The sequence below is a fragment of the Vidua chalybeata genome, chromosome 5, assembly GCF_026979565.1.
Source record: "Vidua chalybeata isolate OUT-0048 chromosome 5, bVidCha1 merged haplotype, whole genome shotgun sequence".
Lineage (NCBI taxonomy): Eukaryota > Metazoa > Chordata > Aves > Passeriformes > Viduidae > Vidua > Vidua chalybeata.
The window spans coordinates 61733381-61756350 of NC_071534.1; the positions used below are offsets into that span (position 1 = coordinate 61733381).

Here is a 22970-nt window from a genome sequence, read left to right on the forward strand (position 1 = left end):
ATGGTTGTACTTGAGAGTTGATTTTGTTCAAAGAGGGATACTGTGAGCTTGAAGTTTACCTTGCTTTTTACTTTTCTTCAGCAACCAATTAGCAAATGTGTCGCAAGTTAGAAATGTTACTGTTAAGATTTCAGCCCCTCCTTTTGGTACACGGGTGCATAAAACATTTGTTCCAGAAATTAGTAGTTCTGGAATGCTTCCTATGTAGGCAGTGTGTGGGATAATAAGTCATGAGACATTCTAAGTAGTTTAAAGTAACATTTTTGCTTACCTGTTATTTTTAATCAAATTATTAAATGTTTCAATTCATTTTAAACACAGATTTGCTCCATTTGGAAAGAATATTCAATTTAAGATGGTGTTTGCTACAATTTCATAGTAATGAGTCATAGGGTGATAAAATCATTTAGGTTGGAAAAGAACCTTAAGATCAAGTCCAACCCAGTCTTTTTAATTTTTTTTTTTAATTCTTTTTGGAATTGACCAATTCACAGCTTGGAGAATCAAATAATGCTTTAGCTATTTCTTAAATTTGTTTGAGCTCTGCTTGTCTTACTTGGTTCCTTCAAGGGGAAGATTCATTGAGACTGATCTGTTAAATGGTTTTTTGATTGTTTGGGTTTTTTTTTTTTAACATGAAGATGCTTTGATTTTTTTCCATTTCCAAAGTACAGAGCTGGCCTTAAAAAAAAAATCATAATATGAGCTTAGTCCCTCTTCTTTAGCTGAGTGTCAGCTTCCCTGTACTGCAGGTGGTACGGTAGGGTTGGTCACAGGCCTGGGTTTATGTGCTGGCTCTGAATTCATGGAGTGCTATCAGAATTCATGCTGGATCCAGGCACATACTGCTTTGGATAGCACAGTACCAGCTGGGAAATAATGGCATGTGAAGGTAGAGCCTGAGTATTAAACTTTGATGCAGATGACCCTTCAGATTACAGTAGAATCTATGGGGATAATGTGAAATTTTGCTATTTAAGTTGCATGTGCTTTGCTCCCATACTTTGGCAGTCTGCATAATGAAACATAAGGATCTACCTGCTTTCTGGCAAGCAGGTGTAAGAAGAGTATTAGGTTTAATTCAAGTTATATTCTTACTCAAATATATGAACAAAAGTTTTAAAATTCTTTAAATTAGATTTTTGTAGATTGTATTGCCCTCTTTTTGAGGAGTGCATGAAGGACATAAAGTGTGCAAGAGGAAGAAAGGACTAATCAGTTATTAAAACTTTCATTAATGTAATGACCTAACAGTTAACTTAAATTTCCATTCGAAAGTAAACAAACACAAAATGCCCACTACTCTTTTAAATTCAGCAATAGCGTGCTGCTGTTCTTCTAGTCTAAGCAGAACTGTCATGTCTTTTAAATAATATTTTTGTTATAAATAAATAGTAACAGAGCCAGTAAGACTGTTCAAATTATTGACAGTAGTGATCTAAAATCAAGTATCACACTTAAATAGCAAGCAATAAATAGCACCATTTACTAGATGCTTGAGGAATATTCAATCAAGTCTGTCTAAATTTAGGTAGTGTTTTGTTGTGACAGTATAGCTAGCTCTGACATTTTACACGCAGCTGTCACATGTAATATTTAATACTGCTTGCTTCTGTCTAAAACTTTCTAAACCAGAGTTAGTTCTCATTTTGCTGTATGGGCAACTTATTTATGCTGAGATAAAGGGGGGAATTTTACAAAGTATATCTGTCAGAAAACCTGGCTGAGTTCTGCATTCAGGAGTGCAAAAATAATTAATTTCCTTTCAGTACGGTACAATGAGTAAGGTGAAATTTTCCTGTCTACTTTGCAAAGATTATTAGGAATGCTGCAGTCATTTCATTGTGCAGTTAAAGGAAAAACCCAAACCAAACAACCATTTCTGTTTCCCATTAAATAGCATAGAGGAATGCACCTTCCGGGAACTCACTGCTGATGTTAGGTACTCTGTAATAAATGACTTAATTATTCTTTACATGTATTATGGATATTTGTGGTTATTTTACTGAGAAAGCTTTTATGATAATTGTAGGTATTTGGTACATGTGAATTCTAACACCATAGAGAAACATACATATCTGACTCAAAAAATGGAGTACAAAGAGTATGACAAAAATGGAGTACAAAGTGTATGACAAAAATAATTTTTTATACTGTAACTAGCCCTGATACTGACATTCTTGGTTAGTCAAGTGTGATACATTTTTAACAAAACATTTTATGAGGTTCTGTAAATTAAATGCTGTAGTATATTTCTTAGTATCTCCAATTGCTTTTGAATGTAAGGAATATACCATCTTCAAATTATTTGAATAAAAATATTAATCCAAAGCAAATGATAGTAATTTCATTAATAAAGCTAATCTTGGAACTTGTCACCTTTTGTGCTTAAGTACATAATTAGCTATTTTGAGATTATTTGGCTTATAAATGCTTCAGATGTCTAAATAACAGCTGACTTTTGTACTGGTGTCTGATTTCGGTTTATATTAATGTACTTCCATGACCAGATTCTCATATTCTTGAGAACTATTGCTGCTTTATAAAGCAACTTGCAGATTTATAAAGAACTAAGTCTTTTGCTTTGACATGAGCTAAAGATGGCATTAAGCAATCTAGATTGATGCTGACAGGCCTGCTCTATTCCTCTGAGCTCAATGTCTCCTCTAGGTTCCAGCACTCATTCTGTGGTATTGGAGGCAGAGAGGTGTAACTACATCAGTAGCAGTGGGAGAAGGTGGGACGACCTTTGGCAGCCAATCTTGAATTGGGCTGAGCCAGTCCTGAAGCTACATATTTGGTTTAATAAGAGGAATATCCTAAAAGGATCAATTTATAGTATTTAAGCATAGAAATACTCTGTTCTACAGCAATGAAATACTTGAGTTGGAAGAAACCTCTTAGAGGCCATTTAGTTTAAGCCTTGGTCATCTAGTTTAGACCTATCAAAATAGATAAGGTTGCTCAGAGCCTTGTCCAGTTGAATCTTGAAGATCTCCAAGGCTGAGTTTCTACTTCTTCTGTGGACAGTACAACCTCTTCATTGAACAGGTTCCCTCCACCTCCTTCTCCTATCTCTGAAATTGGCTGTGCTAAAGGTTCTTAATTGCCTCACATCTCTTTGTTGTGTAGATCTGACAGGTTTACTTCTGCTTTAAGCTGTCTTAAGTGGGTGTTATGGAAAGGACAGAAATACACAGACATCCAGCCTTCTTCTCCCCACACCAATCTTTCTAGGATTAAAATGCCCAGTTCCTTGTAGTTTTTCCTTGAATGTCATGTGCCCTCTAAAAATCGAAGTGACCTTCAACTGTTTTTTTTTTTTTTTTTTTGTCTATCTCCTTTATTGAGTGCTGAGGGGGAGAATTGTATACAGTACTTGGATACAGTGTAACAAATGCTGACTGCTGGGGAAGAACAGCATGCTTTGACTTGTCTACACAGCAGTGCGAGCTGTTAGGAAGGGTCAACCCAAACACCCACACAGCTGTGTGATCACTCTCCTCTCCCTTGGGATAAGGAAAAAATAGAAGATACATGGATCAAAATGATGTTTTAAGAGGGAAGGCAATGGCTTGTACACACTAGCAGAGGAAAGAGCAGAATGAATTCCTTCCTTCTCACTGGGAGGCAGGTGTTCGGCAGCTTCCTGGAAAGCAGGGCCTTGGCATACATAATGGTTGTGTGGAAAGAATTATAGAATCGTTTAGTTTGGAAAAAGCTTATAATGTCATCATGTCCAGCCATTAACCCAGCACTGCCAAGCCCACCACTAAACCATGTCCCCAGGTTCCTGAGATAGCTTTTGAATACCTCCAGGGGTGGTGACTCCACCACTTCCTTGGGCAGCCTGTTTCAATGCTTGATAATTCTTCTGATGAAGACATTTTTCTTAATAGCCAGTCTTAGCCTCTCCTTGTGCAACCTGAGGCCATTTACTATTGTCCTATCACTTGTTACCTGTGAGAAGAGACTGACCCTACCTGGCTAAAACCTCCTTTAAGGTGGTTATAGAGAGTGTTGAGGTCTCCCCTGAGCCTCTTGTTCTGCAGGCTAAAAAAGCCCAGTTCCCTCAGCTGCTTCTTGTATGAATTATGTCCCAGACCCTTTGCTATAACCACACTTGCAAAGGTTATAACAAAAAAAGCTTCAGACAAACACTGTAACAAGAAATTACTATCCTTCTTCCTTCCTTCTCTGAGTTTTTACTGCTGAACATGGCATTCTTGTATGGAATATGCCTTTGGTTGATTCAGGTCAGCTGTCCTGGCTGTGTCTCTTGTCAAGGTCTTGTCCACACCCAGCCAACTCACTAAGGCTGGGGACATGGTGGAAAAGAGAAGATGCCTTAGTGCTGTGCATGCATTTTTCAGCTATAAGAGAACCATCACTTTCTCGTACTAATGAGTGTTACCAGAACTGGTTTAGTTACAAACCTGAAGTGCAGCACCATAAGGACTGTTGTGAAGAGAATTTGTCCCAGACAGACCCAGTGCAGCAGCCTGGAATGCGATTGACCTTAACCCTAACCCACAAGGCCCCACTGCTGACTCTTCAATTTCTTGAGCCCCACAGTTTCCCAACACATTAGTCCCAAATCCAATGTGTTATGCTGTGCCACTTGCAGGACTCCACAATTGTCTATGTTCTGAGATTCCTCAGCTCAGTCCTCTAGTGTGTTGAGGAGACCCTCTGAGTAGCACTTCTGTTATCTAACACTGACAATCACTTCCTGGCCTCCTGGGCTCATGTCAGCTGCAACCTTGATGTCAATGCATTTACTTTTGGGTAATTGGTGAAGATGCTAAAACTGTGCTAGCCCAGTGTTGTCTCCTGGAGACTGCCTAAACACCTTCCAGTTAGATTTTTGAACCAATGAACAAGCCTTTAAGTGTGCCTGTCTAGGCAGATTTTCAGACACCCTGGAGTTGGTGCTTGTCCAGCTTGGTACAAGGGCTGCCATGGAAGGTGGCATTGGAAGCCTTAATAGAGTCAAAGTAAATTACCTTTGTTAGTGTCCTTCACCCTGAAACCCACCTGTTTACTCATGAAAACTTACTAAGGGCAGTTTGTACTTTGGAAACCTGTGTTGGCAGGGCTCAATAACCTTTACTTTGTCTAAGATGAGGTTGATTGTCATGCATCAGGTTCTTGCCCTTCTTTTGGAGACAAATAAGTACAGCCTTTATCAGTACCTTTCTGTGGTCAGAGTTTTCTTTGGTTATACTGGAATTGGACAGTGGGTGATCTCTTTGCATTAGAAATACCTGTAGACTGTATGAAGATTGTACTCACTTCTGCAAAGCTATATTGAGAAGAGAGGGAGAATTCAGCACAAATCACAGAAAAACTGGGAGTTTGCTATGTAAGGGGATTAGACTGCAGCTGTAAGAGTTCCATATATTTTTTAGAGTAAGAAGCAGGCTAAAGATAGATTGTTGAGACAGCAAAAACTGCATCTTTTTCCCTGTCTGTTGACAGATACTGTTTTTCTAAGCTTTGCATTTTAACATAGCTTTTTGTTTTGTTGTTGTTAAGCACTTAAAATGATATCAGGTTGACTGGCAAACCTCATGCCATCTGTTCTAACAAAAAGTAGGCTGATGGTTGGTTTATTCATGCAAGGGTCAAAAGACAGTTACAAGGACTAAAGCCTTGAAGAATTTTAAGGTGTTCATTTGCAACTTTGGAAGACCACTAATACAGTGTGAAGGATGGATTTTGATTAAGTTTTGATTGAAAAGATGGAGGAATTAAGCTTTAGATCCCTTTGAAGTTGAGCAACTTACTGCCTGTTTGCATTAGAAGGACCAGCAAACTGTGTAAAGATTATGCTCACTTCTGTAAAAGAAAAGACTTTTTAGAACTGAGATTTTGTACTTAAAATGGCTTGATTTTGAAATTTCCAGATGAAGGTGCATTTTGTATTAAAAATCAATTTGTAACATGTTCAGCATGTTGTAACCTGTTGGAGGTTTTTATATTGGTTAGATACATGAAGCGTAGAATCAAAATGTATTTTCAAAGATTAGTAAAAGCCTAATGGTGAATTTTCACACATTTATTTTTCAGGAGCTGGTGAATCGGGGAAAAGCACAATTGTCAAGCAAATGAAGTAAGTGTGGTGAAATACTGTGATAGAGAAATATTTTTTAATTTGAATAGAGAATTTATTTTTTTTTCTTCCATAGGATTATCCATGAAGCTGGTTATTCAGAAGAAGAATGTAAACAGTACAAAGCTGTTGTCTACAGTAACACCATTCAGTCCATTATTGCTATCATTAGAGCAATGGGGAGGTTGAAGATAGACTTTGGTGATCCAATCAGGGCTGTGAGTATTGAAGTACACACACAGACATACAGCTGAAATATCCATACTATTTCCTTCAGAAAGCTTTGTGAGATACAGTGTTTGATAACTAAATGCCTTTGGTCTTTACACACAAGGTGACCTGTAGAGCAGTCAGCACTGGGTTGATTCAAAACAACTATTTGGTTTAGATACTATTTTCTGAATTCTGTCTAAATTTGGAGAACTAAACATCTGAATCGTAAGGAGTCCACAGTCATGTCTCTATTTGTATAGACTGGTGTGCTACTAGGTAATTTAAGTTAGCTTAAAAAATACTGCTTAAATAGGGAGGCATCTAGCTACTTCTGCACTGTACTGCCTACACTGTACTGCCTGCACTTCTCTATTAGATCATAGACATAGCAGTGCCTGAAACATTGCCAGCCTCTGAGCTGGACCCTGTTTCATTCTGATTTCCAGTGTTGAGGGTCTTTATTTTGCTCAAAGAAATGTGGGTATGGACCTGCTGCTGGAATCCTATTTTTTAATGATACTAATACTAGGATTTTTCCCAAGAAACAAGACCTTTTCTGGTCTCAGCTTTTTCAAATGTACAGCTTTTCTGTACATTTTCCATCTTATTTCATCTAATGTCCCACATGCAAATCTCTGATGAGTTTATTTGCCATCCCACCTATTGGTATCTCCAGTCCTGATCTTGTGCTCTTACCTATGGTGACCCTGATTACATCCACATCTGGTCAGGCAGGAAGATGTTGGTAATATCTCTGTAAAGTGCTCAGTTTATGGTTTTTTGCTTGTCTTCTCATTACAAGACTCTATACAGTCTGTTCTGCAGTGCTGAAATTGATCCCCAGAGTTGTTAGTCTGAACAGTAGTTAAAGTTGGTTCAGGATGTATGCTTTTATCTCCTCTCCACGGAAATCAGTCACAGTGCAGAATGCTCTCCAGTACTGCTTTGGAAGCCAGAACTTGCCACATTGTGGCTGTCTCACAGGAAAGGTGGAGGAAGGATTTTGTTGCTCATGAATATGTTCATAAGTATATGTAATGTAGTCAGGAATATTTTGTCATAAGTTCTTTCCATCACTTTAAGGTGGAATTACAGTTTGGGAGGAAAGGAGGGTTTTTAAAAGTAAGAAACAGTATGCAGATACTTCATTCTCAACAGTCTTCAAGATTTTATTGGTTGTTTGAAAATCAATTTATAAATGTTAGATACTATTCATTCAGTAACCTTGTGAAATGCTGTATGCATGGTTGTTATAAGAAAGATGTTTGTAAAATTATGTATAGTGAGTCATAAAGTTGTATCTGAAGTCTAAATCTGATTGACAGCCAATTATGGCCATTATTTTATGTACATATGTTAAATTCTACCTGATGTCTCTTCAGTTGTAAGCATAACTAGTAAAAGCTTCCATTTCTCTCGTTATTCCTCTCTACACTTGCTCTCATGTTTGCTGTAGTCTGCCCTTGAGACCTAAGTTTTCCAAAGCGACACTATTTCAGTACTTGTTAGTTCAGTGTTTGTGCAGTCTTCTCTGGAGTCTGGCAGTTGATGCTGGAAAGAGGCAGATGGTAGACTTATGTTACTGAATGCGTAGTAAGAGAAAACGGAGGAGGAGTAAATTTAGGTGTTAGCACATAAAATGACTAACAAGAAGATTTTGAGGGCTATGTTATATGTGATGTCAGTTTTAAGTCATCTGAGTTTCTCGACTTCAGAGAGCTGTATAAATGATGAGGCAAACTTGTGTCAGGATCAATCTTAAAATAGCTGTCCATCCCTTTGTACTTAGTCAAGTCTTGGTGATCTAAATATTTTTTTTTTCAGAGGAACATTGCTGAGGAACATTAGCATTAGATGTTAGTAGTAGTATGTTCATACCTTAATTCTTTCAATTTTGTTTTAATTTTGTGGTCTTTTGCAGAAAAATAGCTCAAAATTGTAACTCTTGGTGTAAACTTTACATTCAGATTATTTTTCTTAAATTTCTGAGTCGAATTTCTGATGGTTTTGCTATAAATGGGGTAAGGTTCCTTTGAAAATTACATACTCTTATTTCTGTCATAAGACTAATGGTAGAGCAGTGAGTTGAATGTTCTCTTTTTTCAAGTTATTGAATCAAGGGAGCACAGATAACACCACCAAATAATTTGTAAATCTGATCTATCTTCCTTTGTGCTGCAGAACAGTTTAAGTAGAAACTGTGTTTTGAGAAGCATTTAGTGAATGTGCTTCAAATGACTGGACCACTTTCTGAATGTGAGATTTGCACTAGTTATTAAATTATTAAAGAGATTATTAAATTGGTTATTTTACATTACCTTATCTATGGAATCTGGTTAAAAAAGTGACACCTGTAGAGGAAGTTGCCCTATTTCAGTATAACTAAAGGAAAGTATCTAGCATTGATGAATAATTAAAATAGAACTTGATCATTGCATACTGCCTCACTTGTGGTGTCTCTGGTAGTTGCCATTTTAGCAAAAGGAAGATGGGGTAACAGAGACCATTTTTCATTTTAATGTTTGGCCTTTTAAAAAGCTGAAATCAATTCTCTTATTCTACCTTCCCTTTCCCCACTCCCCTGTTTGAGAGCATATAGAGATACATGACAGTCAAACCATCTTAGGTATAAAATGTCATCATCTTTTGTGACAAAACTATCAGTTTCTAAGCTGTTTCCATCATGTGTCTTAATAGATTGTCTCTTCTTAAAGATTGACTGCTTTTGTGAGTTGTAGGTCCTTGCATTTGCATCCACAAACAGTATTCAAGATCAGAACTGTCATTCAGGTTTCTTTTATGCAGGCATAGTGTTCAAATTAAAGCCCCTGAAATCCAACCCTTTGATCTTTACAGCTCTGGGTTTTATATGTAATTATTGGTACAACGTGTTAAATGTTTATTGTTTGTCCACAGTTTGTTCTTTTTATGTATAGTAACCAGTATTTTTGTTTGACAAATGCTCTTTTAAATTTCTACCTACTCTAGCTTTTAAAAGACACTTTCAACTATACATCAACAACCTGTTCTTCATATGTATACCTAAAAATCTTTTCAAGTTTGGCTTGAGTTCACTGAACTGCCAGCCTTTCATTTTCAGCCTCTGAAATTCAGTATTACCCAATCCATCCAAACAATTTCCCTGTTAGCTCACACAATCTTTGATTATTTAAGTACCTTTAGAACAATCACTACTTTCTGTGCTTATCCTGCAAATAGGTTTTTTTTTTCCTACAGCTTTGTGTTGGAACAGCAAAGTGACAGATTTTTCTACAGATTTGCATATGTGTCTTCACTTACATTTTGTAAGAATAACCTTATATGTTGCCTTTTTAAATCCTCCTCTTTCTTGAAACACTTTCAGTTCCCAGCTGACATGTCTGAGTCTCCCTTTTCTCCTTCCTCCTTTCCAGATTCATTGTTCTCTTTCTTTTAATTACTGGACAAACAGTACCTGCTGTGGGTAGTTGTTACAAGCTGATTTTCCTGGCTGACGTACCTTGGCATTGGATCATGTTCTGCTAATAACCAAGGTCAAGCAGCTACTCCAGGAGAGTACTAATGTGGATCTTCCCTATACCCAACTGCTGTCTTTCCTTCAGTGCCTTACAGGTCTAAATATAATAGAAATCCTTCAGAAAATAAAATATTAAGTTTTGTTGCTCAGTCAAAGTTGGATGTCACTGGTCAACTGGTCAAATGCTGGTAAAAGGGGAATGGTGGATTTACATCCTGTACTCCATTAGCCTCACTCTCAAATCCAGTTATTATATATAGTTTTAAAATCCAGTATTTACTCTTAAAAATCTTGATATTTGCTTGATATTGCATTACCAAGAGAACCTGGTCTCTGTAGAATAATTGAGGCAATGGATATTTGTAGCTGATTTATCTGGAAACATTTTTAAAAGTGTTTTTCGAATTCCTGATGCATGATTTGGGAAGAAGTGATTTTTTGTCACTTTCAAAGTAGTGTAATTAATTAAAATTAAGCATTTAATGTGTTTTCTTCAGTTGTTCGAGATACAGCTACCCTTCTGAATAGTCTAGTTTGTATTGTAACCATTTTACCCAGTATGTGGTAAATGAGTATGAATATGAGTAAATATGGTTTACTATAGGTTTGAGCACAAAATATGTTACTACTCCTGTTTATAAAAACTTCGCTCAACTTATAAACAGAAGCTTTGTCAGCTAATGATAAATTCAATTACTAGTCTTTTTCTGTTGTTGAAAAATGTGAGAATTAATATCCAATGCAGAACACTAAAATAAATTATTTTCTTTTACATTTTTTGTTTGGTTACATTTGCATTTACCAGGTTAAGTAATGCATTTGCTGAATCTAGTTCTTAAGTGATAATACTTCTGTTGTATTTCTCAATATTTCTCTCTTCACCCTGTGTTTACATCCGAAAGGATGATGCTCGTCAACTCTTTGTGTTGGCTGGAGCAGCAGAAGAAGGATTTATGACTTCAGAGCTTGCAGGAGTTATCAAGAGACTGTGGAAAGACACTGGGGTTCAAGCCTGTTTCAACAGATCTCGAGAGTACCAGCTCAATGACTCTGCTGCCTAGTAAGTGCACTGTGACAGACAAGATTCTCTTTCCCATCTAACTAGTAGCTAAAGCAGTATGAGGTGTCATGTTTTGACAAATTCTGCTCCCACACAGATGGAAACCACAGAAGTAACTGGACATAGAGTGTATCTGCTTGGGTCAAAGTGCTGCAGCAAAACTTTGAGGTTGGAAAGGAAAAGGCATAGTGTAATTATGAACTTGTGTGTTCTGACCACATGTTTAATTCCCTTAAAGAAGACAAAGATTGATTTAAGGTGCTTTAATAGGTTTTCTATTACAAAAGCATGACTAAAGTACCTTTTTAGTATCTGAATGTGTCCAGAAAATGTGATTGCATGATCTATATCTGTATTACCAAGGATACTACTTTCTTTTTTAATAGAGTTTTTTCCTATTTCAACATTACTATGTTTTCATTGTTAATTAATGGTCTCTATTGGAAATGTGTTGAGCCAAGAAACAATTAGAATGTATCCTTTATGCTAGGGCACTTAAGTAAGAGAATAAAACATTAAGGAACTAGGAAGGCAAAAATAAAATGCTGTGGCAATAAGTAACAGTAAGTCAGTAAAGGAAAAGAGTCCACTGAAGAAAATACAAAATCGTAAAGAGTGGCAATAGCAGTGATAAAGCCTTGTAGTGCAATTTTTTTATGATTCTGAAGTATTTTGTAGTGTTTGAAGTTGTTTCTCAGTTGTATGAACTTTTTTCTATATGGAACACTTCATTTGGAGATTCACATACTATCTTGTGCTAACCTTCTGTGGACTATTTTGTTGTTTTAGACAACTGTGACTAAAGTTTCATAAGAAAACTGTTCTTCTGGCCATATAAATGTATCTGTAAAATTGTTAACTTCTTGTTACACAGAAAATAGGACACAATGCCTTCCCTGTTTCCTATGAGAAAAGTACAAGTAAGAGCTGTATAGTTTTTTGGAAACACTGGACATGGCCTACATTGCAAGGAGTTTGGCAATGAAAGCATACTAATTGTAAAAAAATACGTGCAATTAGAAATTCTCAGTAGAAAGTTAATTGTTATGTATTAGGCATTTTCTTAGACACATTAATTCTAGCCAAAACACTGAATTATTCTTTTCTTGTCTGTTATCAAGTAGAGTGATTTCAAGCTTTGTTTATTGTTCAAAGTAACCTGCAGTTCAGTAGGTTGCAAAGATGAAGAAGTTATAATTAGTGTCAATAACATGGATGTTTATGGAACCATGTTTGCATTTTGGAATTTCTAAAGAAGAATGCTTTATAATGGAATAAATTGCTTAAGTTTCCTTTCATCTAAGATGAAATATCATGTCTCAAAAGCTTATTTTGAAAAAACTTGGGAATTTGAATAGAATACTGTGTCTTGTGTCTCAGAGAAAACTATCTTATAAAATTCAAGCACAGTGTAATGAATGGACTTAAAACTTCTATAATTCTTTGTAATTATTTTGCTGCTGTTTTGTGAATAACTGAAAGCAGTGTTTATTTTTACCTTTAGTTACTTGAATGACTTGGACAGGATAGCACAAACCAGCTACATTCCAACTCAACAGGATGTTCTCAGGACAAGAGTGAAAACTACAGGAATAGTGGAAACTCACTTTACTTTCAAGGATCTTCATTTTAAGTATGTAAATAATGCTACATGGTTATATGTCCATCAAAGTTCCTGTAAAATTATGGAATATGGCATTCAATGGTGTAATTTAACAAATTTGTCTAACCACAAGTTTGATTATTTCCCCCCACTTTTATGAAAAAAAAAAAAATTATTGCGCTTGACTCAGTTTTCTGAAGGTATGTGAGAGTTGTTGGAGCTCCAATAAATGTTTTTGTTATATTGAAAATGTTTTGTAAGGATACTTTTGATATAAATTAAATCTCAAAACAAAATACTGCATTTTCAGCCATGTTAAATAGCTGTTCTATTGGATTCTTGTTTTAATTCTGGAGAACAGGACACTTATAAGAATTTACTGGTGTTGTATGGGTTTACTATCCATTTTCCCAAAGAGGTGGATTCAGAAATGTCCTATACTTCAAGGTAGTATTTTAGAGATGAAAGAATGTAACTTACATTTCTGTGGTATGAGATTTAGAAAATAATTATAATATTCTGAGCATTTTATGTCTAAAGACATAGAATCAGAGAATGGTTTGGGTTGGAAGGGACCTTAAAGATCATCTAGTTCTAACCCCACTGCAGTGGGCAGGGACACCCTCCACTTAACCCATTTACTCAAAGTTCCATCCAACCTGGCCTTGAACACTTGCAGGGATGGGGTATCCATAACTTCCCTAGATAACTTGTTCCAGTGCCTCACCATCCTTACAATAAAGGATTTCTTCCTAATACCTAATCTAAACCTACTCTCTTTCACTTTGAACTCATTCCCCCTTGTCTTCTCACAATATGCTCTTGTAAAAGTTTGCCCTGATGCACATGCAGCATTCAATGTGAAAACACAAGATAGTGTTAGCCATCAGCATACTCTACCTCCTACTGGTGAGGAAGAATGTGAAGAAAACTCAGTAAAACACACTTTAAATATGGATTTAGATTCTGCAGAAATTCTTCAGCATGTCTGTATTATATATCTGCTTAGTATCTTTGTGGAAAATATTTTTTATCATGGAAATGCCTGGCAAATACTGAAATATGGATACTTCAGGACAATCAATACTGTGGAAATCTGTTTTGTTTCCTTGTTTTATAGTTTAAGAATACAAAATTTGTATTAATCCACAAAAGAATAGCTGATAAAAGGTTTGCAAGAGATTCATTACCAAAGAAGAGTAGTCCTTAGCCCAACCTGAATAGAAAACTTCAGTATTCTCAGGAGCCCTCCATCTTCTCACTTACTTTCCAATGTTTCTTGTTCCCTACTGTAGATGGATCCAGTCTCTATGGATTATTGGGACTGTTACAAGGACCATATGGTTACACTTCTGTAAAATGTATCTTTGAGCCAGGCCTGTGGAATTGTTTAGCTGTAATGTTGTACATTCAAACACCTGTACCTGTGCCTTAGGCAATAGACTTAATGAGTTATTGTGAGGGCTTGAAGTACACTCGTACATAACCTTGAAATGAACTTTTAAGATCAGCCAAACACCTGAAAGGCTTGATTATACTAAGACAAGGGTACATAAGTATGACTAGCTGCACAGGATCAGTTTCTTTAATTTTCTTTTCTTTCCAGTTCTGCTGCATGTGTTTAGATTCCTTCAGGCCTCAATTCAGCCTTCTCTATAAAGCAATTAACATGGCTTTGATTATTGATTCAATCCAAATTGCAAATAGCGAGTCATCTTCACCCTGTTTCTATAGCCTAGTGCAAAAATTGAGTGTGATTATTTACTACCTTTATGTTCAAAGAACACTTTTTTTGTAGAAGTGTTAATTCTTATGGAAAATGAGGTCTCAGTATAAAGGTACAAAACATAGCATTAGAATTGACAGAAGTAATTACTAAAATTTAAGGGATTAATTATTAAGATACAATACAAAGTACATTATTAAGTACAAAATATATTCTATGGGTACAGCCATTGCTAATTGTTTGAGAACTAAATAGTAGGTGGCTGGCTCATATTTGTATAGAGTGATATCCAAAGACTTCCCTTCAAAGATTTTTCTGAAGGTGAGGAGCACCTCTAAGGAATCCTTTTTTTCAGCAGGAATTATCTTTCAAGTGTTTTTGACATGGCATTATCTCAATGTAGAACATTAAAAGGGCAGTGAGCATTGTCACTTCTGCAGTAGTTTGCCCAAGTAGAAGACCTTGTTAAAGGTTACAGTGTTTCTGACAATTTTCCATGAGAAAGCAAAGAGACTTTCTTTTTCTTCTAATTTGTTTCCTTCTCTACTTACTTTTACTGTGGGTTTTTTTTCAAATTAAAACCTAGCAACTTGGAACACTTGAAGAGATCTAAAAATAACAATTGTAATTGAATCCCTTCAAGTGCAATTTAGAGTGTTTGTGTAGTGTACTAAGATTAAATCGGTAGTTTTTTACCTGCCCCATACTTGCAACCTTACAACTCATGGAAAACAGGAAAGGGGGCTAATAAAAAACACTAGTCAGCTTCAGTAAGTGTCATATGTGAAACTTAATTGCATTTCAAAAAATGCATTTATTGGAGGGAAAGTGAGGGTTATTTTTACTATATAATGCTTATTTTGTCTTCTATGATAATCTCGTAAAAACATCCCATTTAAACATGGCCAATTGAAGAACAGATTTAAGTTGTAATTTGACTTAGAAAAGAGAGGAGCTAAAACTCACCAGGACTGACAGTCCACATTGTTGATCAGTATCTTTTATTATGGTAGACTTTTTAGTAAAGCTAACTGTATGTTTTTATTTTATACAGATTACAATTAACTTTGTTAATGAAGTATAATATTGTAAATAGTTGATTTTGTTTCTCTTTCATCTCAGACTGTCTCATGTTCTCTAAAATGTATAGGAAGACTTTCAAAGCTTTATTAAAATTGCAGTGTATATTGAGAAACTACAAGATACAGAGTTTTTTGCCTTCTTTTTAAGATGTTGTTCTCAGACTTACACAGCTGCTAATTCCAGATTTTGTTGATTAATATTCAGAAAGCTACAGATTCCAAAGTTCATTCACTGCTTTTTACTTCCGTTTTGCAGAATGTTTGATGTTGGAGGCCAAAGATCAGAGCGGAAGAAGTGGATTCATTGTTTTGAGGGTGTTACAGCAATTATTTTTTGTGTGGCACTGAGTGATTATGATTTGGTCTTGGCTGAAGACGAGGAAATGGCAAGTACCATAATGTTGAAGAAGGGAATAGTGGTTGGACAGAAGCTAAGCTTTGAATAAAAGCTATAAATGGGTCTTTTGAAGTATTACTGTTTTATAAGGTGTATGGGGTTTGTGCAAAAGGTCTCAGTGAAATGGTGATAGAATTCATGCTTTTGGGTTCCAAAGTATTTCCTTGTATTCTCATAAGGAATACTAAGAGATAAGTATTCTTTTAGCTACGCTTTTCATGTTTTAAAGGAAGCATAAATTAACGAGGATACATTGTCAGTAATACACATTTTAGTCTCTTTATGGATGCTAGAAGTACATAGTAAGAAATTTTTTTACTTACCTGTATCTACTACATTTTGTTTTCCTTTCCTTCCTCAGTCTTCAGTTTTTGTTTCTTTCTAACTGTGTTTCTCCAATCTCTTGTCTTAGTTGCAGAAATGTTTCTCTTCTTTTTCCTTTCCAACACCCTCGGCTCCTTACTCCTCTTTCAAGAGTTTACTCCTTCTGTGTCACTGTGCACAGGCTGCATTTTACTATCTTGAGTGGTCTGAAGTGATGCTTACCCTTTGTATGTGAATCATTAACAGACTCTTATGCTCTTCCTTGTGTTCTGCAACTTTCTATAAAATATAATTTGGGGAGGAAAGAGAAATAAGAAAACCTTTCAAGTCAAATATAGTGTCAAAGAAGGTCGTAGCTAGCATCCTGCTACTTTAATGACCGGAACTTGGCCAAAGTACTTACATGTTGGATAATTTTTCTACAAAGTTAAATATTATGGTAAGAGTTAAAATACCTGCTTACTTGATTCTCTAGCTTTGTAGAACTTTCTTCCTTATTCTGGAATATCAGCTAGGTGCAGAATTTATTTTCAATTTCCAGAAGATCTAATCAGTGTTAAGACAAATTCAGGTAACTCAGCAATTCTTGTAGAATATCTCTACTGCAAAATGTCGAAAGACACAAAAAATTTCTGAAATATTGAAAATTTAAACCTGGAAATGAGAAAAAAGTAGTTTCTTAAACCCTGCTTGTGGAAGTGATCTTTGTGGTAGTCTTGGCCTCTCTGTATTTCCCTGCAGTAAAATGTGATTTTGTTTGCTAAAAACATAGTTTTGTAACTGGTTCATTTGTAAGTAATTAAAAATATGTATCCTTATTTCACTATTGAAGTCTGATAAAATAGAAAGTGATGGTTTCTTTTTCAATTACAGAATCGGATGCATGAGAGCATGAAATTGTTTGACAGTATCTGTAACAATAAATGGTTCACAGACACTTCTATTATTCTATTCCTGAACAAGAAAGATCTTTTTGAAGAAAAAATCAAAAGAAGTCCTCTCACTATTTGCTATCCTGAATATGCAGGTATTGGAGGGATGCAGATGTCAAGGGTGTTTTTTTTTGGTGGCTTGGTTTTTTTTTTTTTTTGTTTTGTTTTGTTTTTTTGGTTTTTTGGGTTTTTTTTTGTTAAAATACCTGCTTTTCGATGCAAAGATCATGAGGAGTTGTATAACTTCAGACATCTAAAATATTTATATGACCTAAAATTTAAGGTGGGGGTTGTTCTGATGGGTCACAAAACAGACAAAACAGTGCTTAAGTGTTTTTAACCAGGTGAAATAATGCTGGTCCACTGATAGCATTTACATGTTACTGCTGCAACTGTTCAGGCTTATTTATTTAGTCCTTTCTTATTTCTAAGAAAAAAGAAACTACTTTTGTACTTTGATATAAGTAGGAATTCCTGAGATACATGAGAGGTTTTTGAACAGGGAGTGTACATACATTTTGACATTGTGGCTTATTGAGGAAATATACAGCAAAAGAGCATTAATTCATTTAACAAGTCTTAGTGTTTTTATGTATCATTTTCATTGTAACTTCAAACAGAAAATATCATGTTGGAGGTAAAAAGCTTGAGAGAAATGTGTATGCCAAGTGTCTTTAACTGAGTGTGGGAAAACCTCAAAGCTTTTAAAAACATTAAAATTTAAAGCAAGTAACTTAAATGAAGGAAACAATAGATCCTAAACTAGGAAAGTGAAGGGTCATTAATGATTTTTTCCTCTGGCACTGGAGTAAATGGAGAGACTATTCCTGCACCTGGAACTGAATTGAGTGCTAAGTTTTTAATATTACAAATGCATTCAAAAGGTCTCCTTCCAAGGTTTTTTTAATGGTATCTTAAAGCAGTGGTGTGGAATTTCTCTCTTCAGGTTTAGGTTAACTGTTTCCAAAGAACCCCTTCCTTCAAAGATAGCTCTTTGGAAGGAACTCGTTCTTCTCTGTTGGAAACCTTCTTACTGAGCAATTTTCTTCTTCTAGGGTCAAACACTTATGAAGAAGCAGCTGCTTACATTCAGTGTCAGTTTGAAGATCTGAACAAGAGGAAAGACACAAAGGAAATCTACACTCACTTCACATGTGCCACAGACACAAAAAATGTGCAGTTTGTTTTTGATGCTGTAACTGATGTCATTATTAAAAATAACCTTAAGGACTGTGGCCTCTTCTGAGAACAGACAAAAGGTTGTTCAATGGTAAATTACATGCCTGAAAACAGGACTTAAACATTTGGAATATGCCCACGCTGTGTAAAACCTGCATAGATATACTTAATTCTCTTTTATTTTATTTTTAGGTTTGGAGATAGACTTCGCACAATTCTAATCTGATTCTTTTCAAGGTGAAAGAAGTACAAAATGCATTGTGCTCAATGATAGATCAGTACTGTACTTGCCTGTTTTAACAGCTTTATTTATGTTTGTCTTGTAAATTTAAGTAATTAGTTAACACTGAGATGTCAGTTGATTGTATGTAAACTTACAGTTGTAGTAATGTATTTGTATAAACGTTGAATGGAATATTTTAGTAACTTGATGTCCTCTAAAACATTCCTCTAAAATTTCCATGTTTTATGAAGATACTCTTAGAGGAGACAGACACTTTTTGCCTTTGGATTATTTAAACATCTTGTAAAATTAAATTTTCTTTTCATCTTAAGGGTGCATGCTGCCTTATTCTTTATTTTTGTTGGTAATACTGTATATGGCGTTAGCATTTTTGATATTTAAACAGCCTCATTCACCTTCTCAGACTTAAAGAAAACATAACCAATAAACTTATTTTTTGCCTTAGGTTTTGAAAAAAAAATCTTTTTATAAATTTAGGATAAACGCAAAGATTATTTTAAAATTTAAATTAAATCCACAGTTTATGAAATCCAGGATTGCAGTCTTTGCAGTGGAAATGTGGTAACACTGGGAAATTGTTGTTTAAGGATCAGCTACGACTGAAACTGAAATGCAAAAAGGAAGTTGTTAAAACTATTCATATCAATAAAAAAAATCGATGCTGTGGTCTTTACTCAGTGAATGGAATGGAACAATTACCTTTGGGGTGTTTTAAATAGACAGCAAAGGATGAACTTCAGAGTAATGTTTTTTCTGCTTACTTAAAACATAAATTCATGTTCTCCTTAAACTTTTTGCTATTTTCTGGTAATAAAACTAGTTGGATAACTTAACCATAGAAAGACTGGGTTCCCCCACAAGACAAGGGGGCTTCACAGATTAAAGCAAATTCCTGTTGCATATAGCAAGAGTCTTCAATGTTTTGAGTAGGGTGTTTTAGTGACTTAGAAGTGCTGATTTTTTAATTTCCTCTTTAATTATAGCTTCACAGTTTCTTATAAGTTAAACATTATTTTCTTCTGGTTATGCTTTCATTATGTGATTTGCTGTCTTAGGTACCTATCATCCATTGCCTTAGGGATAGTGCCAAAACTGATTTTTTTCATACAGTTTTTAAAAGGAATAAGCTTGTAACTGTAAATAAGTTGATGGTTGTCTTAAATGTATGTTGTCATCTAGAAAACACGAACGTACCAAACCTGGAGATACAATTTTCTATAATTGTTAAAATATTTCAGGCAGCTACAGTACACCATAAGTTCTTTGAGAAGTAAATAAGTCTTGGAGCCTGTGGCTATTTTTCTATATTATCTTAGCATTTATGTTCTTCGAAATGTTCAAAATATTGAAGTCATTGTTCTGTTGTTTAAATTTTGATTGTGTATGTGTTTAAGTTAGGCCTCTGCTTGAGTAAAACTTACCTGCCTTTCTCATTCTTTAAAGCTTTCTTTGTTAGGTACAGAATTGCTAAATGCATTTTAAATGAAAGATTAGTAAGGAGATAAGTTATTGCTGGAGGTTGTTAAATATGTTGATACATTATGAGCTCTTTCAGCAGTTATGGTAAGCAATCTGTATATCCTGGGCTGCTTTTAAGTGTGCTTTACGGTTCTGGATATGATTTTAAATCTCACTGAGCTACTTTGTGGAATTGTATTTACACCTACGTTCCAGCTGGTTTTTGTACTTAATGTAAAACAAAAATTGGGATTAATCAAATTAAATAAATCTAAATTTTGTGCCTTGCTTGAAAGAAATGTTTTTCATTAAATGTGCTGATGGAAATCTTTGCATCCATTCTGTGGCGGTAACTAGGTAGTAAAAATGAGAAGATAGGAAGTCAAGAGTAAATGTGAAAACTTTGTGCTAGAAGCATTAGATTTCTTTATTAATTAATTAATACATTTCTTAGCACCTTCCATTGGAGAATTTTTGGAATTTTGTAACTAGTGGTTTATGAAGTATTCGTACATTAACACAGAACAAAATTGTGAACTAATTTGCCTGGCTAATCAACAGATAATCTTGTTTTTTCTGACCTGATGCATAGCCAGCAGAGGTGTTTCCTTGTAGAGGTGCTGCACTGGTAGATCAATCTTTGTCCAGAGATAAAGTTGTCAGCTTAGGCCACTTCTCTAGGAAAAGCTCCAAGAAGATTTCCATGCAGTAGTTGTGGGAGCCATACACTTAGTTTCACTGCAGCTGTAATAAGGCTCCACATCTCTCTTCCATCAGGAACCTGCTTCTCTGTCAGAGCACTGCAGAAAATGGAGGATATGCTGCAGGTACACTACTGTCTAAGGGGGACAGTCTTGGCCCTCAGCAGCCTGAGCTCTGTTCTCTTCCAGTTTCCCATTCCTCTGCTTTCTTCTTGCAGAGTGTGCAGGCAAACTGCTTTCTCTAGCATGACACAAAGAAGCTCTATTACCTAAGAAATTCCTTCAGGATATTGTTAATGTACCAAATGTAAAAAAAACCACACCTTTGTGGAGACTTCTCCAGTCCTGTGGTCTTGTGCACATCTGTGGTTGAAGTCTCTCAGTAAAATGCAGCCGTCATTAAACATGTAGTTATTTTAAGAGGCTTAACACTGTGGAAGCGTGGTTTGGAAAATGTGCTATTTGGCTTCATTATGCCACCTATGGGATCTGGAGGTTAATTTGATGTTAAATGTAGTAATCTCTCATTAACTAAAACAAGGTCCAGGATCACAGTATGGGAACAATGTAGATTTGCTGGATTGCTGTTTCTGGTTCCATGTAGGCGATTAGCAGCTTCATGATTTAAAGTGTACATTCAACCTTAGGGAGCAAAAGAGATCCATCTACAGCATACTGAACAGCATGGTGGCTGGTGTGCATTCAGAATTGGGGAAAATTAAAGGATAATTGTCTGTTTCAAATCAAGCAAAAAGGGAACCCTGCCAGGATGCTGGCTATCCTACTGTGTGAATGTGCCTTGAAGTTGTTATAGTTCATATTAGTAACTAAGATCCTGTGGGTCAAAGAGTAATGCCAGGGTTGTAAGCTTCAAAACCTTGACTATATGTCATTTTTTAAAAAGTGTAGAAGGTGCAACAAGAGTCTTTAAGCACCTCATCCTTGAATAATTCATAGCCTGTGGAAATGCTGTCACGGTCCATGAATGCGGAACATGAGACTGGTAAAAGAGGAACTTAATCAGTCATGGACTATAAGCAGTGCTTGTAGTTTTTGCAAAAATTGTCGAGTTTTTGGACTCTGATGAACAGTAATATTGAAATTTCAGTTGCATAGCTGCAAGAAAACCATTTTTTGGTTTTGTCTCTGGAGTTCTTGCAAAGAAGCTGGTTTGACATCGAGGGAACTAAGACCGGAGTTTTACTTAGTTATATTTCTCAGTTATGAAAATATGCTGTACTTAAAAATGGCTGTTAAAATGCATTTATCAAGCTTTTTGTCCCTAGTGTATTTAGAAGCAGTGCTTTTCAAAGTTGGTCATGATTCCAGACAAGGTGCTTCTGGCTGGGTTGCTCTGCTTGTGTCTTCTTTTTTGTGGTAGTGAGAAGACTTTGACTATTACCTGACACAACAGAGATCAGGATTATTGAGCAGTTTGTTGTAGGAGTAATTTATTTGATCTAAGGCTTAGTTAGGCTTATTTTTAAAAGTCAGTAGGGTGAGATCTATACAGGGCAGTGTAATGCTATACCATTTTTGGTCATACTCCCTTCTGGGTATTAGGACAGGAAAAATTGAGCCCACCGTGTAGAAATACAGGTCTGTAGAACTGTACTTCTCTTGTGCTATATGTCAATTCTGAAAGGAATGTCAGAGCATCTGTTACAAAAGAAAGATTTATGCATGCAAGGATGTACTGATAAGAATGTGCTATCTGAAAATTGACTCTTTTTAATTGCAGTGGAACAAAAGGCATTTAAAACCGAATACATTGTCACTGGAAGTCACTGCAGCTTCACAGAACTAGTTGTTCCCAGCTACCTTAGTCTTCCTCCTTTTCCATCCTCCCACTAAGAGAAGTTTGGGGAGAGGTGGTGTCACTGTGCTTTCCCTCACAGGTTGTGCTATTTGTGTCAACATATGAGTAATGGGTACCTTGAATCCTGCAGAATATGCTGATCTGTACTTTCTTTTGCAGTTAAAGAATATGCAGATGCCTGATTTAAGATTATTATTAATATGGTAATGTAAGAATATGCAGATTGATTAGAAAATAAGTGTACTTAAAACTGCATGTGTTTGTATAGAAAAGTATGAAGTCTAGGAAACAAGGAACTTGAGCAGGTGAAGCTTTTTAGTTCTGTAGTTTACGGTTCCACAGTGATCCACACATCCCAAATACCTCTTAAAAGTGTCCTCCTGCCTACAGAATCAGAAGGCACTGTGAGAGAGTACAGTACAAGTGACTGAGAGTGAACACATTGCAAATAGAAATATACTTCTAGGTTTTCTCCATTTGTCAAGAAAAAATGAACAGCTTTCTAGACTAAATCAAAAGAATAAACCATCTATTTTGTACATAGTTTCATAATAATTTGTCTCAGGAACTATAAAATCTTCCTGTGGAAAAAATACGGGG

At 35.7% G+C, this 22970-nt stretch overlaps 1 protein-coding gene across 2 annotated transcripts in view; it reads left to right on the top strand.

Moving 5' to 3' along the window:
- The window catches only part of GNAI1 (G protein subunit alpha i1), a 33672-nt gene extending 13534 nt beyond the window's left edge, over positions 1-20138 (top strand). The window contains exons 2-9 of one of the 2 annotated variants that reach the window (XM_053942845.1): positions 6073-6115; positions 6192-6333; positions 10748-10905; positions 12410-12538; positions 15573-15702; positions 16911-17064; positions 18025-18239; positions 18341-20138. In XM_053942845.1, coding sequence (XP_053798820.1) covers positions 6073-6115; positions 6192-6333; positions 10748-10905; positions 12410-12538; positions 15573-15702; positions 16911-17064; positions 18025-18215 — 947 coding nt within the window. In that variant the 3' untranslated portion in view covers positions 18216-18239; positions 18341-20138. Of the gene's footprint in view, positions 1-6072; positions 6116-6191; positions 6334-10747; positions 10906-12409; positions 12539-15572; positions 15703-16910; positions 17065-18024 lie in introns of both variants that reach the window. The other variant, XM_053942843.1, reaches the window with a different exon arrangement.
- Positions 20139-22970: the final 2832 nt, after the last annotated feature.